The 18,204-nt window shown below is 37.1% G+C and overlaps 1 protein-coding gene across 6 annotated transcripts; it reads left to right on the top strand.

Annotated features, from left to right (window-relative positions):
* The first annotated feature begins 8,112 nt into the window (after positions 1 to 8,112).
* On the top strand, positions 8,113 to 18,006 carry LOC140876486 (uncharacterized). 6 transcript variants are annotated; one of them, XM_073280465.1, is made up of 11 exons: positions 8,113 to 8,704; positions 9,547 to 9,963; positions 10,676 to 11,272; positions 14,797 to 14,905; positions 14,978 to 15,225; positions 15,803 to 15,899; positions 15,992 to 16,255; positions 16,416 to 16,550; positions 16,698 to 16,829; positions 16,910 to 17,050; positions 17,136 to 18,006. In XM_073280465.1, the coding sequence occupies exons 1-11, from the start codon at positions 8,240 to 8,242 to the stop codon at positions 17,843 to 17,845; spliced, it is 3,315 nt and encodes a 1,104-aa protein (XP_073136566.1). In that variant the 5' UTR covers positions 8,113 to 8,239; the 3' UTR covers positions 17,846 to 18,006. The 6 variants fall into 6 exon arrangements, with proteins under 6 accessions (XP_073136566.1, XP_073136567.1, XP_073136564.1 ...); XM_073280466.1 differs by having other exon boundaries at positions 8,114 to 8,704; positions 16,931 to 17,050; positions 17,133 to 18,006; XM_073280463.1 differs by having other exon boundaries at positions 8,115 to 8,704; positions 17,133 to 18,006.
* The last annotated feature ends 198 nt before the right edge of the window (positions 18,007 to 18,204 follow it).

Genomic DNA, 18,204 nt, shown 5'->3' on the forward strand with positions numbered 1-18,204 from the left:
CCTAACCTATTCTCAAACCCCCTTGCGGTAGCTGCCGCCTTAGCCCCTTAAACACCTTGCTCCGGCCACCACCGGCCGGAGCTCCGGCACCTGGACCACCCCAGGGTCCAGGTGAAACCCCAGCCTGGGGCCTGGCTCGAGCCAATCCCTGCTTGGCTCAGCCACAGCCCCTAAATCCCAAGAAACCCCACGCAGCCTCTCCCATGGAGCAGCCCTTACTCCCCTTAACTTTCTGACCAGCTCCGGCCACCCATGGCCGGAGCTCCAACACCTGGACCACCCCAGGGTCTAGGTGCAACCCTTGGACTAGGCCTGGCTTGAGCCAAGCCTTGCATGGCTCGGCCAAGGCCCCTAAACCCCATGCAAGCTGCGCAGGCCCCTTTTCTGGACAGCCCATGATACTTTGCATGTTCCGACCAGCTCCAGCCACCAAAGGCCAGAGCTCCAGCACCTGGACCACCCCAGGGTACAAGTGCATCCCTCGGACCAGGCCTGGCCCGAGCCAAGCCTTGCATGGCTCGGCCAAGGCCCATAAACCAGACAGCTCCCTCTGCCCGCCTAGCTGCTGTCCCAGCCCCTTTTCCCTTGGTTCCAGCCCTTCTAGCCGTGAACCACCTTTCCTAAACCAACCCCTATGAACCCACCTAGACCCATGAACGATCATCCAGCAGTTCGAACCAAGCCATGTCCAGAAATAGTGCAAAACCGAGCCATGAAGTGCAAAAACATGAGGAACATGCATGAACTTTAATGTTTTCTTTTCTAGATCATAACACATGCAATATCAGATTTTGTAAGCATAAAATCTTTGTAATATGATTTAAATGGTGGCCAAGAATGGATTCGAGACGTGCCTTGATAATTATTTAGACGAAACGACGTAAACGACGCGTATCGGCCTCGCTGGGACGAACGGATCTTCTAAATAATCCAAAAACCTTCAAAGATCGGCTATGAGGCTGGGAAAACTCTGATGGAACGTGAAAATGGTGGAGAAGAGGGTGATGGAGGCGGCTAAGAGGTGAGGCGTGGGTTTGGGAGGGATTTAGGGTATAATATTTAGGATAATCTAGGTTAAATAATTAATAGATAATTAGGATAATTAAATACTCTAATTTTAAAATTTAAAATACATTCTAATTTGATAAAACTAAGTAAATCCCGAAATTATTATTAATGAGATTTTTAAAGCTTAATAAAAGTCATTAAAATGACTTATTTTGGGTAAAAACGGACATATAAATATACATATATATAAATACCATAATTTTCTTCCAATTATACCTTAAAATAATATTTTAAGGCTCCTAAAAATATCATAAAATATTTTGAGTGAAAACAAACATCTCGTCCGTCCACGATCCCGCCTACGCGATCATAAAATAAACTTTCTCAAATAAATTCATAAATAACACCATACCGATTTAAATGCCGAAACAATATTTAAAACATGCCAATAAATCATATAATTCACATAATAACATATAAAATTAATTTAACACATTTTCACATTATTTTAAAATTATTAAATCTCCTAGTTATGCATGCGGATTTACGTAGCAAATTTCCGGGCATGTGACGCCCGGGGCTGAGGAGGCAGGGAGTGATCGCCGGTGCCAAGAGGTTGCACGGACAATGAGCGGCTCCTGGTAGGCTTCTAGGTGGAGGGAGACATGAATGAACCGATCCCGTGCCGGAATGAGAGGGGATTCTGAGACTGTGTAGGTATGGGACTACATAGTTGAGGTGGGCTTAAAAGATTTCATATGTACTGCTCATATCAAGAAGGTGCATCTTCTTTTCGGAAGCTCATCACATAAGAACTCCAAAGTTAAGCGTGCTTGACTTGGGGCAATTATAGGATGGGTGACCCCCCTGGGAAGTTTCTCAGGGTGCGTGTGAGTGAGGACATAAGCACGCTGAAAAGACCCGTCTTGTCGGATGAGCAGATTGGGCGTTTTATTTTTTGAGATATGTCAAGAGAATGGAGTAATTGAGCCAGATCATGAGAAAATATTTTTGGAGGAATTTTCATGTGAAGAGGAGCAAAAAGTGATAGTGGAGGAGGAAGAAATATACAAGGCGAATGATTTGACCTCGTTAGTGGTTTTGACATGTACACCATTAGAAGATCCGTTCTTGCCATTGACGCTAACTCTACAATATTACATCCTTCATGAGCTTCAGTCTAGATTCGGAGTCTCATTCCAAAATAATCAGTTCATGCCGAGTATTGCTGGACCGACAGTATTCTCATATCAATATCACGCCAAGCTTGAGGGCGTAGGAAATCAAGACTCATACGTAGAGTCGTATGATTCCTACTATGGGCGGCAGCCGCTCTTTGATGGCTGCTACTGGAAAGTCGGGCAATAGACTATAAAATTAGCGCTGACTGAAAGACTACCCAGTTTTTTATTTCCTTTATTTTTAAATTTATTTTTATTTTTTTATTTTTATTTTTATTATCTTTTGCTTATCCAACGTCTTACCCGTCGCTTTCCATGCTCAATAGGTTGCTTTGATAAGTGAAGTTGCTTTGGAGTTCTACAGCCGGAGGAATACGCAGACGCTTAAACCAAGCGAGTGTTATTTTTGTTTTCATTGTGTTTTTGTTCGTCTTGCATTTGTTTGTTCGTTTTTGCATTCTGTTCATTGTTTTTAAAGCATTGAGGGCAATGATTTGGATAAGTATGAGAGGGTAGACTATTTTATTTTATTATTTGTCATGTTTGTGTAGCATTCGTATTGTTTTAATTTTTTTGCATATATTTTGTTTTAGTAATTGTCTGCATGTGTGTTGAGTAGGATGATGAATGAGAGTTGTTGATGATATGATGTTATGAATTTTGTGAAAATTTTTGCTCTTGACTTGACATGAGAATTGTAGGTTGAACTGTAAATATTTTTAAGTACTCATGTTAGACCAGTGAATTGTAGCGAAAGATTTGATGAAGTTTTTGTCAGTTTGACCATTGCAAGACAATAGGTGTCTTGTGGAGCTTAACTATGTAATGTGAATTTTGATGAGTCTCTAACTTTGCACTTATGATATTGGGCGCACCAAATTTTTTGAAAAAATTGATAAAATTTTTTTGTTTTGACAAATTCAACTCCATCTGGGTCATGGACGAGGAATTGAAATCATAATTACCACGTCCAAGACTAAGTCTGCAGATTCAGTGGGGTTGATGCTCCATCCGGGATATAGACGAGGGGATTGAAATTATAATCCTATCACAGTTGTAGCTAAGTTTGCGGGTAATTATTTGGGCTAAAACAAAATCGGGTGTAAAATACGGAGGTGTGTAATTAATTATCTAAAGGGGGTGTGTTTTGTTAAGAAATCGTTGGAAGAAATGGACACTTGAGGGTGAAACTTGTACTAATATGTCATAGGTCACTTATCAGTCTTGAAACGGATTCTGTCTAAGTTTCATATTACTAGAATAACATCACACACACACACATGTTCGCGCTAAATCGAAGGTGTATTATGAAAGGTTGAGAGAATTCGTGTTTTTTTAGTTGACAATAGAACTTATCTGAGGCTGTAATTTCCATGACTCGTCCTTACTTATGTTTGTGTTTGCATGATTGTTTTTATATGTCTTGCTCGAGGGCGAGCAAGGTTTAAGTATGTGGGAGTTGATAAGTGCATTTTATGTGCATTATTTTGTATTATTTTTAGGTTTATTAGGCAAGCATTCATATGGTTTCATGTGTATTTTTACATGTTTTATTTCTAATTTATTTCATGCATGTGTATTTCACTCTTCGGATTTTATTTGAAGGAAATATTGATGAAATCAATCATTTGAAGCAAGAGAAAAGCCGCAATAATGAATTACAAAGCAGCAATGGTCAAAAATCTATTTTTAATGCTAGAGAGATCCAAATCCGATCTTCACCGTTCAAATTGCGACTCGATCCGACGGCTAGAACTCCAGATATGAATTTTTTAAACTGGAAAAAAGTGAGCTCGCTCGAGCCAAAACTTGTTGCCGCTCGAGCGAGACCTGAGAAGCGTGAAAAAAAATATAATTTGGCAGAAAATTGTCGCTCGAGCGGAACATTATGCGCTTGAGCGAGATTTCGCGCAGATCAGAAAATAGAATCTTCGAAATTTAAAACTCTTATTTTGCGGGCTTTATTTTATGAGCTGTCAAAGCCATATAAATAAAAGATTAGAGAGCAGATTAAAGGGAGATTCACGCAGGAACGAGATGTGAGGCGGCTAGGAGGTGAGAGGCTTGGAGATTTTTTTTTCTCTTATCTTTTATTTCTCAATTTTTGTTGATTAAAACTTCTGTTTGAATATTATTTTCAATTATTTATTAGTATTTTTTCAACCAAGACCGCGAGATTGGGCCGAACAATTTTATGTCGAACATGTGGATTTTGATTTGGGATTCTTAGATTTTTATTAAGATTATTGATTGTTGGATTTATGTTTTGTTCTTGTGAATAATCTGATCAATTATTTACTTGGTTGTTAATTGATTCTGAGTCGACAGATTAGGAATTGATTTCGATCGCTCCAATAATTGACATATGGTTAAACTGACTAGAAATAGTATTCGGTTTCAGTATACGATTTTTATGTGAAAACTGAATTTTCATAATTTCCAATGCATTTGAATTTGATTAGAATTATGAAAATTAATCCGTCAATATTTGAATATGTTTAACTGTTTTAGAAATAGACTGTTAAATAAATTATGAGAATTTGCCGTGATTAAGATTAAATCTGGATCCTAGATTTGCCACTTGTTTGCATAATTTGTGTGGTACCTACGTGTTTCTTGGTTTTCTCATTTAATTAAATTTATCTTTCAGCTATTTTAATTTTTATTTTTTAGTAATTAATTTTTTATTTAATTTATCGCATCTTTTTTTATTATTCTGTATAGATTAAACTAAATAATTTAATTTTGAGAATTGACTACAGTATCTGTGGGATCGATACTTGGACTCATTGTTCACTTACTATAACTTGACCTAGTATACTTGCTAGTTGATACCAAATTAAGCGGTCACACACCAAAACTCACACACAAACCTACCTAATCTCTTGTACCAAACACTGGCTCTACTATCTATCACTTCTCCTTCTGTTTGCAAACAAATTATGTCCTCCATCCATATGAACGTTTGATTAAACATCACATTGGTATAAATCAAATTTGTTATGAAATTTAATTATAAGAGGATGTTTGGCTAAACTTATTATGAACATCTAATAAGATTATTAAGTTGTTTTTCCACCAAAATTTGAAATTTTATGGAATTTTGTGAAGAAAAAATCGAGAAGTGCATTCTAAAAGCTCTCACAAATACTACCTTAGTATCTTATAAGTTGTAGAGACTTATTTTAAAAATATGTTGTTAAAGTATTTGTATAAACTTATTTTAAATAAAGATGTTAATATGTTTGGTATTATAAAATATTTTCATTGTCAAAATTATCAAAAAGAGTATAATTGTAATCGTCGAAATTCCGAATCTACTTACGAGATGTTTTTTATTTATTATGAAAATTATGTGTTTAAATGTTTAAAAAATGAATTTTATGTAAAGAGTTTGTAACTTCCCGAAACTCGAAGACGTTACTAAACATACATTGTTAAAAGTTTGGAAAAATTTTGCAAAATTGCAACTCTTTATTTCAAATAATTAACTGTGTGACAACATTTTTTTAAAAAAAGAAACCTCAACATTCGTGCAATCCAAAAGCAACATTAAAATAAGTGGAACTTGTTTTCTCCAATTAACATAAAACATGCACAATTAAAAATATCTCTCTAAACACCGCACTCATGCATCGCCCGTCGGCCCAACCGCCTGCTCCTCTTCAGGTTCAACTCCTTAATCATCAATAAAATCATCATAGCATCATTACCTGCACCATTCAAGTATAGTGAGTTCAAAGACTCAACAAAAAAATATGCATATAAAAAGTGTTTAAGCTTGAAACTTAAAAATTAATGGCATAACATGAACATATCGTAAAAATGTCATTAAAGGGTGATGAGATACATATATTTGTGGCAACCATCGTTATGAGCACATATTTTGAAAAGGTCATCCCACATTCTCTTGAGCAAATATTTGGAACGGTCATCCCCGGAGCTCATCCCAGGGAGCCAATTCCACTCATTCTCGTGATTTCTATCTCGTAATGCCACCACAAAATCACATACACATCAAACTATTTTTATGCATCAATACATCATAACTTCGTCGTCGCATGCTCGTGAACTTTCGTGATAAACATCATACATGTTAAAACTGATATAATATCAATTATGTATAATATAATTAATAACATTTCATGCCTATTATAATAAAAAAGCTTTTAGGAAGAAAAATTACATAAAGAAACATTACATAACTTAATCGATCCACATGATTCGTTCCTTACGTTCTTGACATCAAAATTTGAAACTATCTGCATAGGACATCTTAAAAATACTTAAAGCACCTTAAAAGATCATAAACATGAATTTAGAATTAAAAATCACCCAAAACCAAGCCACAATGCATAAAAACGTGAATGATGCATGAAGCTTAAAGCTTGAGCTACCATATCCACATACAAATGCAACAACACGATTTAATCATCACAACAGTAAATTTATTGATCTAAATGGGTGAGCAAGAAAGAGTATAACATGTCTTTGCATTTAAACTGCACGAAAAACTTATACGGTTGCGGTTGCGTATATCGAGACTCGGGAATCTCATAACTTTCCAATCTAGAAGCTCAAATCCCTAAACTGCTGATTTCTGCCTCTAAATATCCTCAACTAGCTTCCGATCTGCGAACAATCACACAGTGGTCAAAATTCAACTTGGTCAACTTTGGTCAAACTTTGACCGATAAATCGCAAACTTTATTGCGTTCTCACCGATTCACGATTTTGAATCTCGACTCAAAACTTGGATATTTGGATCTATAATATCGAACCGGTCAAAAATGGTTAACACGACGGCGGCCGGTGACTCGTCGGATAAGACGGCGACGTCCGGCGACGATGTTAAAAAATGCTCCAAAATTCATGAAATTTGGCAAGGTTGTAGAGCTCGACGAGACAATTCCAATGCACTATGACACGACTGGAACAGACCACCGAGGCGGCCGAAATCAGCGAAAAATAGAGCTCGTGAAATGATCTACACACATCCTAGAACTTCTTAGCAACTCAAAAACAACAAGAATCGACCTCAAATTCATCCATTTCGAGCGAGGAAGACGATGAATAGTGGATGCTCTTTCTCTACTTCGTGCTCGCCAAATCGGACACCAAAACTCACAATTCTTGGTACGATTGTGACCGCCTCGACGAGAGCTTCAAGATGGCATTGTCAATCGACGGCAATGGCGGCGATCAGACGGCCGATGACGGTAGGGCGTTTTAGATAATGATTCCACAATTAGAATATATGAAACACATACAACTTACCTACGCAAAACTAAAATATTGTGCATCCAATCTGTACAATACACGAGATATGAAGCTCAAACATAAACACTTTCATACAAATTAAAAACTCAAATAATAACTCAACTGGAAAAGATAAAAACAAAATCAATCATCAAAATGAATTTCAGCTCAAAAAAATCTTAATTTTATAGCAAAGAAATCATAGTAGTTTCAATGGTGCGTCAAAACGATTTTCAAAATCTCACGTTTCTTTTCTTTAAACTCCTTTCGCCCAAGGTTATTTCGCTTAGACAAAAATGCACTACACTATCATAGTTCATAGTTCAGTACCTGAATTCCATTTTTTGGGAAGGTGAGGTGTAGAGATTGATGTATTTTCAAGCGAGATGCTTTTCAAAATGAACACAGTTTTTTTTCACGAAAAGAGTAAATAAATGGTAAAATGAGCAAAAAACTTGGTGTCCCCACATTAAATGAAAAGAAACGATTACTATACATACATCAACTTTAATAAAGTAGTAGAGATATCCATCTTTGCACTCAAAATCAAACACTAAAACTACGGACTCACTTTAGCAAAAATATAATAATTTTTTAATTACATTGCACGCACATTGTGTGTGTTGTCGCTGGTAATAACAATAAATGAACAAACAATAATAAAAATAAAAATAAAAATAAAAAGCAAATGGAATTGGAAATTTCCAGAAACCCTAAAAAGAAAGGAAAGGCACACTCGTTGTGGACGATTAAGCCCTCCAAGGTAAAAATTCATCAATTCAAAAAAAAAAATGGGCGGTGGTGCAGTAGAGCAACTCCAGCAGCAGCTCTTCCCAGAGGGCTCCTTGGTTGAGGTGAAGACCGACGAAGACGGTTTCAAGGGGGTCTTTTTTGTAGCCACTGTGATTTCCTCTCCGAGAAAGAAAGGCAGAAAGAGTTTCAAGAAACTCCTGGTGGAATACCACAATCTCGTGGCCAGTGAAGATGGATCCAAGCGTTTGAGAGAAAGCGTTGATGTTACGTTCGTCAGACCCGCTCCGCCACCACAGGAGGATTTCGAGGGTTTTGGGCTAAATGACTCCGTCGATGCGTTCTATAAAGATGGTTGGTGGATAGGTATCATCTCGCAAGTTCTCCAAGGAGGAAGGTTCATCGTGACTTTTCAAAGCCCGCCGGACGTGCTCGAGTTTGGGCTCTCTGAACTTAGGGTTCACTGGGATTGGTGTAACGGAAGTTGGTTCAGACCCGAAAAGCAGGTATTTGTCCTTACAGAGCCATGCAAAGTGTTGTCTTTCTGCGGCGTTTCCTTCTTTTCTGTTAATTTTACGTCCCTGCCTTTACATTGTTATAATGTGTTAGATTATCCGCTTGCTTCGAGATTGGCATGCATTGCGAATACATACGTTTCTATTTCTGAATATTTGATTTTTCAAATTTCTTCTACCATGAGCGCATCTTTTCGCTGGAAAATTTCATTGGTGCTCGTCCGATTGGTCTATGTTCGGTGTTCAGTTCTATAAGTCATGGTACTTCGTTTGCACTTGCTTCTATTTAGCTTTATGTTACGTCTTCCATGTTGGCCCCACATGCAATTGTAATGGGAAACCTGAGCCTGAGAGATCTTCATACTTGCATATCATTAGACTAGTTATTTTGAGTTGGACTCTTCTTCCGAATCAAAAGTCCTGCAATTGTTGATTGCCAGAGCAGCCAAAGAGGTGACATAAGCTGAGAGTCATCAGACAACAGTCTGGATAATTATCCGTGTTCACTTTATTAGGCTGGATTTATGTCATGTCATGCAACCTTGAGCTTTGCCTTCTTAAGCTGTGGGCAGTATCTTATGTCTCACAAAGTGTCTAAGCTCAAGACTTGTTTTAAGTCCTTACTATATATTTGATGTGCCTCATCTAGTGATTCTATGTGCTCCATCTTGACGACATCTGTGACGATCATATTGTAAAAGCAAATTGAGCTTTATGCTTGGAGTGTTTTAATTTTGACAGAAGCCCCATTAACACGATAATTTGTAGAAGCTTATCTCTCTGTGATGTCATCTCTTATTTTTCTTTCCATGATTCTCGTGAATTCTTGGAAGGGTATAACAAGTTTGATGTTTGAAGTTGGGAGGAAGGTAGAAGTGTCCTTTGAAGTGGAAGATTTTCTGGGCGCATGGTTTCCCGCCGCCATACATAAAGTCTTGACAAATGGAACTTATTTAGTTGAGTACCATAGTTCAAATAGTAGCAATGAAGATCAGTTTCTTAAAGCAACGGTTGACTCTCTCCATGTCAGACCTTGCCCTCCTTTCCTCAAGGATAAAAATTATGTTTTGTTGGAAAAAGTTGATTGCTTCTTTAACTTTGGCTGGTGGAATGGCGTGATCACGAAAGTGCTTGAGGATTGTAGATATGTTATCTTTTTCAAGCAACAAAACAAAGAAAAGGAATTCCATCAGTCAGAATTAAGACCTCATATGGATTGGAAAGATAGCAAATGGTTCACTTCTTCCCAGGTTTGTCTTAGTCTTTTCACTATATCAATCCTTAATCTTTTTAAAGTGATGTTTTTTTATATAAAATTATGGATATACTTATTCCCTAATATTTTATAATCTTCAAAGTCTAATTTATCTGGAAACTGATTTTTTTCGTTGGTAGGTCTGATGTGCATGTGGCACAAGGCAAGTTTTACTTTGTTAAAGAAGAACCTGAATGGGTAACTGGTTGATTCAGTTATATTTTTGTTTCCTCCAAGAGATTGGTGAATTGTGAGGCATGTTTGTTATGTAATTGGTATCATCGTGTTAACAATGGAGAAACATCAAACAAACAGATTAGCTGTTAGTTTAATTAGATGAATTGCTCTTTTATGCTAGTTATCACCCCAGTGTATATAATGTTCTAGTCACATTTCTTATGATATGACAATATATACCATTTAGGTTACTGGAGAAGTAGACATTACTTGTATGTGTTTTTGTGTGTAGTAGACTAGTAGCGTCTTGGTACAATTATTGTGCATCACGATTCACGATCTCTCCAAAATATGTATTTTTACGTCTCTTGGTCTGATATTGAGCTGTTTTTATTTTTTCTGGTTTTCAAATTGTTCTGTTTCCAGGATCCATGTTCTACTTTTATTTTAGTTCCAATTTTAGTTTTTCTACCTGGAGACTTATCATGCACTACGCAGCTGATGATTGTAAGAAGTTTGATTTTTGGCAGTTACACGAGGATCTTCCACTCCGATCTTCAGAAGATGAAAAACTTTCACCCCATGCATCTGAAAATACTGGTGGCAACACAGTGGCAGTTCTGGTGAGCAGTTTGGGGAATAACGATTGTGATAAGAGAACACTCTGTTCATTGAACTTGGGCGAGAATCAGATAGAGCCATTAATTGTTGGTAATGAGAAATATTCACATGAAAAGCTTCCACACCAATCTTGTCAAAGTGCTAGTGGAAACATATTGGCAGTTGCAGCGAGCAATCCACGAGATAAAGATGACTCTGTTCAGAAAACTCCCTGTTTATTGGACTTTAGTGAGAATCAGATAGAGCCATTAGTTTCTACCTACAAAAAATCTTCACATCCTGCTAAATTACGTTCAAAACGAAGATGGCATTTGTCTGAGGCACATAGAGCGCTCTCACGGCCTATAAAGAAGCTCAAGGAAGGAAATATACCCGAAGTGTGTGAACAGGTTGCATCTGATAGATCTGCTGAAGAATTTTTATGCAGTTCTGGGAATGATATTACCATCTTTACGACACAACTGAGTACAATAGATCAGTCCTCCGAAAATCTTTCACCGACCGAGGTAATTGTATTCCAAACCTCTCTGCAGATTTTTTTATGACTTATGTTGTGGCTGATTATAAACAAAAGAGAGGAGAAACGATTTCGATATATTTTATTGATGAACTAGGACACAATTTTCCAGTAAACAACAAATAAAGGGAAAAAACCATCCTACCATAATAAACTATTCTATCAAATCATTCTAATCGATTTTATTCTATCAAGTATCCATGATTCATTCTATAATATATTGTAATTTGTACAAGAAATACAAAAAATTCGAATATTTTGTACACTCCCTTCAAGCATGGTCATAGATTTTGAGCTTGCCAACAAGAAACTTGTGAGCTTGTTCAGCTTGTCCTTTTGTAAGGAGATCAACAAGTTGGTGAGATGTGGGAACATATTTCATAGTGATACTGCCTTCATCCACCTTTTCTTTAATGAAATGAAGACTTCAACTTTTACTTGTCTAGTATACCAAGACCACTCCAACTCTTCATCTAGTGTATTTTTCCTCAAGGGGATTTGATGATTTAGATAGTTAAAGTTTTTTCCATAAATTTGTATTTGTTATTTAGTATCTCGTGAAACTATATTTTTGTTATGTTATATTTTAGTAAAATTCAATCTAAATATGTGAATTCTAAAAATTTATGTCTACTGGGCCTTTCTTGGAGAAGGCGCATGCCTTGCCTTGCACCTTAGCCCCCATGACACCTGTGCGACTTAAATATTATGGAGTTCTTACCTTCAAACTTCACCTTAAATAATTATGTGGTTCACGACTTCGCAACTTTGTTATCTACTTGAGAATTCTTTCTTCTTGCATATCCCCTTGCTTCCAACACTTGTGCTTGATCTGGATCATTAGTTCCATCTATTTGAGGGTTGACTTGACTAGGATTAGACATAGAAACACTCGTGTCCAAACCAACACCGTGTAAAGGAAGAGTATTCTAAGAGCAACAAGCTTCATCTTTTTTGGAACAATCATTGTAAACCTAAGAGCAGCACGGGCTTTTCAACAAATGATGGATACAGCATTTTTTTTTAAAATTTTGGATACACAATTTTGTTGTGGAGTGTTGGACACATGACTCGTGAGCTTTGGTGGAGAATCCCATTGTCCAAGAAATTGTGTCTAAAATGATGTTAAAATATTCTCTACCATTATTGGTTCAAAGAATTTGGATATTGGCGTGAAATTGAGTTTGAATCATTTTATGGAAGGCGTTGAATATTTTGTTGGTTTCAGATTTGTCATAGATAAGCCTATGTAACCTGTGTATGATCATCAATGAACTTAAGAAACCATCTTTTTCCATGGGAGGTGTTAATTGGTGAGGGCCCCTAGAATTAGATATCATTATGAATTAAGGAGAATGGGGTGGTTGGTTTATATTGATTTGGAGAAAAAGAGATGCGCATATGTTTAGCTAGCTGAAAAACTCAACTATGAAAGGACAAAGGATTCATCATCAAGGATAGAGAAGCATCCTAAAATGAAAAACTAGGATGGCCAAGATAATAGTGCCATGACTTTATTTCCCTATCACTAGAAACATAAGTAAAAACGACAAGAGGCACCAAAGATGGCCGATTCTTTTTAGCTGATCTTCCTCAAAGTAATGAACACCTTTGTGAATCAGTGTTGTCAGTCATCCTTCGCCAATTGTAGGTCCTGAAATTTACAAGATAGAGGCAACAATTTAGCAAAAAAGTTGATTGTTCAATGTGAGGTTTCTTATAGAAATCGGGCAGCATTTTAGAGCAAGTACATTGGAAATTGTTTCAAAATAATGTGCTGAGATGATTTAACATGACCAATTCTAGCAACTAAACTCAATGAACCGTAAACTTTTTAGCAATGCTGTGACGGGAATAGAGATAATAAAAAAAGACTTGGGCGGGAATTAAACTCAATGAACCATCAACGTTTTAGCAATGCTGTGACGGGAATAGAGATAATAAAAAAAGCCTTGGGTCACCTTGACCCTGTCATATGATTCGAGGCCCCGTAATCAATGATCCAAGGGCCTGTTAAATGATTAAAATGAGATGATTCAATTTACCAGATTGTGTCATGGAGCAGGACCCAACATTAGAGCTGCATGGAGCATTGAGAGATGATTGGTTGGTGAGTCTGCAGTATTGTTCAATTTGTTTAACTGCTCCTTTATGAAAGGATCGGAAATACCAGAAGCACTGGTTCTTTCTTGACTGGATCGAGCATGATAACCGTGCCCTTAAATCTTATTCGCCTGTTTCCCCTGAATTTACCAACATAGTCCTTGACGTGGCCTGGTCGATTGCAATGTTCACATCAAGGACACTTGTTAATTATTAGAGGACATTTCTGGTGTAGGTGGTTGTGGTGCAATTATCAAATCGGTAAGTGTGATATTGTGAGAAACTAGTTCTCATCGTGCTTCCGCAAAGGCTTTCCCAGGGGAGGGAATTTATCTTGCGCAAAAACACATCTGCATACCTTATCCAGATTGTGATTAAGGCTTGCCAAAAAACCAAACTCTCTCTCCTTTTTAACATCGCACCGACGCTTGACACTATAATCAGTGCACATCGTTCACTAATTCAAGGAGCAATTGGAGGATATGGCTGACATTTTGATGTTTGACGACGAGTCATTGGGCTCTGGTACCATGTAAACGAAGTTATGCATTCTCTTTGACAAGCTACAAATTGAGGCAAATGAAGTTTGCTCTAACTTTAAAGTTGTCACACTAGTCAAAGTTTAAAGACTAGGTTCTGGGTTAAGTTTTGAGGAGGTATGTATGAGTATGCAGTATGCGCATATTGACTGCTTCTAGTTTGTGGTGTAGTTCCATCAACACATTGATGGAATTTGACTTAGATAGCAATCAAGAAATTTTGTTCCACCCATTAAGATGACATTCTTAACAACTTGCGCGCGATTGCTGATTCCCAACCATTTACCAATTAGCATGATAGTTTTGTTGAAGATATTGTTCTCTTTACCTGTAAATTGGCTGTGAAATTGAAGTAAAAAGATTTTGCATTGCGTACTCACAAGCATTTGCGATTAATCAGACCATTTATGCTTTTATCAAACATGTAGTTAGACATCAATTTCAAAAGTGATACTCCCTCTGTCCCAAATATTTAGGTTGGTTTGTTTTTTCCCCACAGATTAAGAAATGATTGGAAAACAAAAGTTTACAAACTTCTTATTTTACCCTTATTTAATTCATTCAAACAATGGTTTCATGTTTGCCAAGATTTAGTTAAGAGAGGTATATTAGTAAAAAAAGGAAAAAGGAAAAAATGCTATTAAATGTTGAACCTGGACTATACAACTGGGATAACTGATAAAAGAAAGGAAGCCTAAATAATTTAAACGGCTGGAGTACTAGAATCTCATTTGATCAGCCATAAACTTTTGGCAATAGAAGCCTCAAGTAAGAAATGGTATGTGAAACAGCTAGTTTATGCTTTAAGTCTGTTTTAGTTTCTTTTAGTTTGATAATTGCAAGGGTTGATGTTGATAACTGTTGCATGCAGCTGAGAAAGCCCCAAAATCTTTGTGGAAATGATTATTCCATTTCCAGAATTTTGGAGAAGAGCAGAACACCAACATTACAGTTTGACAGTTCAGAACCGGATTGTGGAGGTATGCCGTATGTGGTGTTTGGTCAATAACTGTATTGTTGTTTTATGCATTCATCTTTATAATTTCTCCCAGTTAGAAGTCTGGGAATTAATTCTGCTGGAATTGAGCAAGATGCTGCAGAAGATGCCCTAAACGAACATGCAGAAAAAGAAACTGAATTGCCTATCATCATAGGTCTGCCATGTGCAGAAATTAACAGCTCTGGATTAGGAACATCAAGAGGCAAGAGAGGTGGTTATGGTTCCAGCAGCAAGAAGATTTTGAGACCTAGGAGCGACCAGATTCTGCATTCAAATGTTTCAGCAATAGAAGACACGAAGGTGATTTAATGACTAGAATTGCATTTAAATGTATGGTTTTTCATTCTAATAAGCTGGGTCTTCTGGTTTTGTAGTAATTTATCTTTACTATTTTATAATACTTGAGAGGCTTATAAAAATTAACTATATGAGTACATCGTCTTTCTTCCCGTTTTACCCTTTTCCTTCCTAATTACTTTTTCCTATCCACTATTCCACTAAAAACTCCACTAACTCCATGATTTGCTTTTAAAAAAAACGTTTAAAAAAAACTTCTCTTTTACACACGCAGAGCGTGTGCATTTGTCACTAGTACCTTTGTAACGCACTCACTTAATGGCATATCAAAGCATGTTACTGATTTCAATGAGAAAAATTTTAATGGGTATCATGTGTGAGGGCATTCTTATTTGTCTCTCTTATGCATATGAGCTTCCCATCCTTTACTCTTTTTCCCCTTCAGCATTACCGGGATTGAATCACTAAGAAAAAAAAAGAGAAACGAATCTGAGACAAAAACTGGGACATTTTTTAACAGTCCTCTACTGATCTTTCGTAAGAATTATTGTGCCAATTAATGTTGCTATGCTGTATGTAGAATAGTAACCGAACAGAAACTGGAGATCTCAGCCAGAAAAGAAAGAGGGGAAGGCCACGCAAGGTGCTGATCAGCAGTCCTCAGGTTCTTGTGACTGGTATTGCATGCTTCACTTGTTCTTTTCTTCTTCCCATCTAGAAAAATATTGCAGATTTCTTTTCTCTTATAATTGAATTGATCTTTTTCTAGGAATTGCTAAAAATGGAAGTGTTGCTTCAAGTTACATTGGCAGAAAAGATGGTGATTCACATGGTGATAATGAAGTTGTGATGACTGATAATTACTTGGAATTCAATGAGCCTAATTATGATCTGACTGATGGGTTTGACCCCAAAAATAGTATAAAAAACAGCAAGAGAACTTTGGCCGAAGTGCATAATGAACAAGCTATGAAAGAATCAACGAGGCTGCCAAAAAGTCCTTCAAAAAGAGGTGGTAGACATAGAACTGAAGGCAAGTAATTTATTTGTGGTTCTTAGTTGCTTTACCATCTCTTCGCTTGCCTGTTCACAAAGAATTTAATTTGCTGCCAGTCGATAGTTTCTGTTTTTAACCCAAGCAATTGATTTTCTGAGAGTTTTATGTGATGTTCATAGTAGATTCAATTGATTAGTAGGGAAAACAACAGAATCAAACTATTTGACAGGAGCACTTGAGAAAATCGTCGATGAAATACATTGCAATGTTTCAGATGAACAACATTCAAAGTGGATTGAAGGGATGCAGACTCCAACCCGCAATGACTCGGGTATGCCTGTTCACACAGGACCAAGTTTGCTGCCAGTCGAAGCTTTCTGTTTTCCAACCCACCCATGCAATTAATTTTCTGAGTTTTATGTGGCATTCCTTAGCAGATTCAATTGACTAATCTGTAATTCACTTGGTTAATCTGTAGGAAAAATAATAGAATCGAACTCTCTGATAGAAACACTCGAGAAGACCATTGATGAAGTACCTTGCAATGAGTTAAATGAGCCGCTTTCAAAGTGGATTGAAGGGATGCGGACTCCAACCATCAAGGACTCAGGTTTGCCTGTTCACAAAGAACCGTATTTGCTATCAGTCGATAGTGTCTTCTTTTCACCAGTGCAATGCATTCATTAGCAGATTCAATTGATCAATCCCTAGGGAAAACAATAGAATTGAACTGTTTGACGGAAGGACTCGAAGCACCTTTTGATGAGTTAGACGAGCCACTTTCAAAGTGGATTGAAGCGATGCAGACTCCAGCAACTATGAAGGACTCGGGTAAGCTAATGGATGTTCTGCTGCCCCTCCTCCCCTCTCTACCCGGCTTATTGTTTGGCTGATGATGTTTAGTTCTATTCAGGAGTGTTACCTGGAAGCCCTGTGGAGAAATGTGTGGAAAAAAATGATAATTCGGTGTTTGTAGATGGCAGTGAGAAGCAAAAGAGAAGTGGTGTCCAACCTTGTGGATTTGATGATACATGTGCAACAGTGCCAAGTGAGCAGGAAGACTTGCCTTTTGCAAAAAATGTTGTTCTTTGGAAAACAATCGATTCCATGGACGTCTTGCAACGAATACCACAGAGGCCACATTTCCGCCCTTTGATACACTTGAAAGAGAGTTCACGAGAAGGATTGGCTATTGGCTGTATGGTAACCTTTTCCACGGTCGTGGAAAAAGCTTCCAAGTTGCAAATTAATGATCCCAAAAGCATTGCAGATGAAATTTTGGAAATACTAGAAGACTTAGAAAAGTATGGGTTTGATGTTAAGGTTGTAGAACAGTGTGTAGGTCAAATGCTCGAGGTGAAACACAAGCAAGAAGAACTTAGAGAAGAAGCAAAGGGAATTGACTCCCAAATTAGCCATCACAATCTTGAAAAACAAAAGATCAATGAAGAGATGGGTGAGATGAGGAGGCAGATTTTAATGCTGCAAGAAAAGATTTCCGTGGCTGCAGCTGCCCAAGAAAAAGAGGAAAGCAAAATTGCGCCTTTGCATTCTAAGCTGCAAAAAGTTGAAGAGGACATAAAGATGATAGAACTCGAGTTTCAAAATTTGGCTGCTGCTATGTAACAGTCATTTTGTGAATTCATGGAAGCTTTTGATGTTGTCTTTTGTTTTGTAAGTTGGAAACTGAAATTTTGGGCGGACGATGTTTTTGTGCTTGCCCATGTAGTAGTGAGTATGCGGTGACTTCTATGTGTGTACTCCTCTAGCGTTTATTGATATAAATTAGCTACTTCCTTCGTCTCAATTATATTGTTCATGTTTTTTTTTTATTTGTCCCAAATATATAGTTATATACCATATTTAATAATTTTTTTTTACATTTTTTTATTAATATACCCCTATTAACTACACTTTGAAAATTGTGCAATCATTTTTTAATACATTAAATAGGGATAAAATAGGAAATTTATATAAAATTTTAT

Source organism: Henckelia pumila, chromosome 1, assembly GCF_033568475.1.
Source record: "Henckelia pumila isolate YLH828 chromosome 1, ASM3356847v2, whole genome shotgun sequence".
Lineage (NCBI taxonomy): Eukaryota > Viridiplantae > Streptophyta > Magnoliopsida > Lamiales > Gesneriaceae > Henckelia > Henckelia pumila.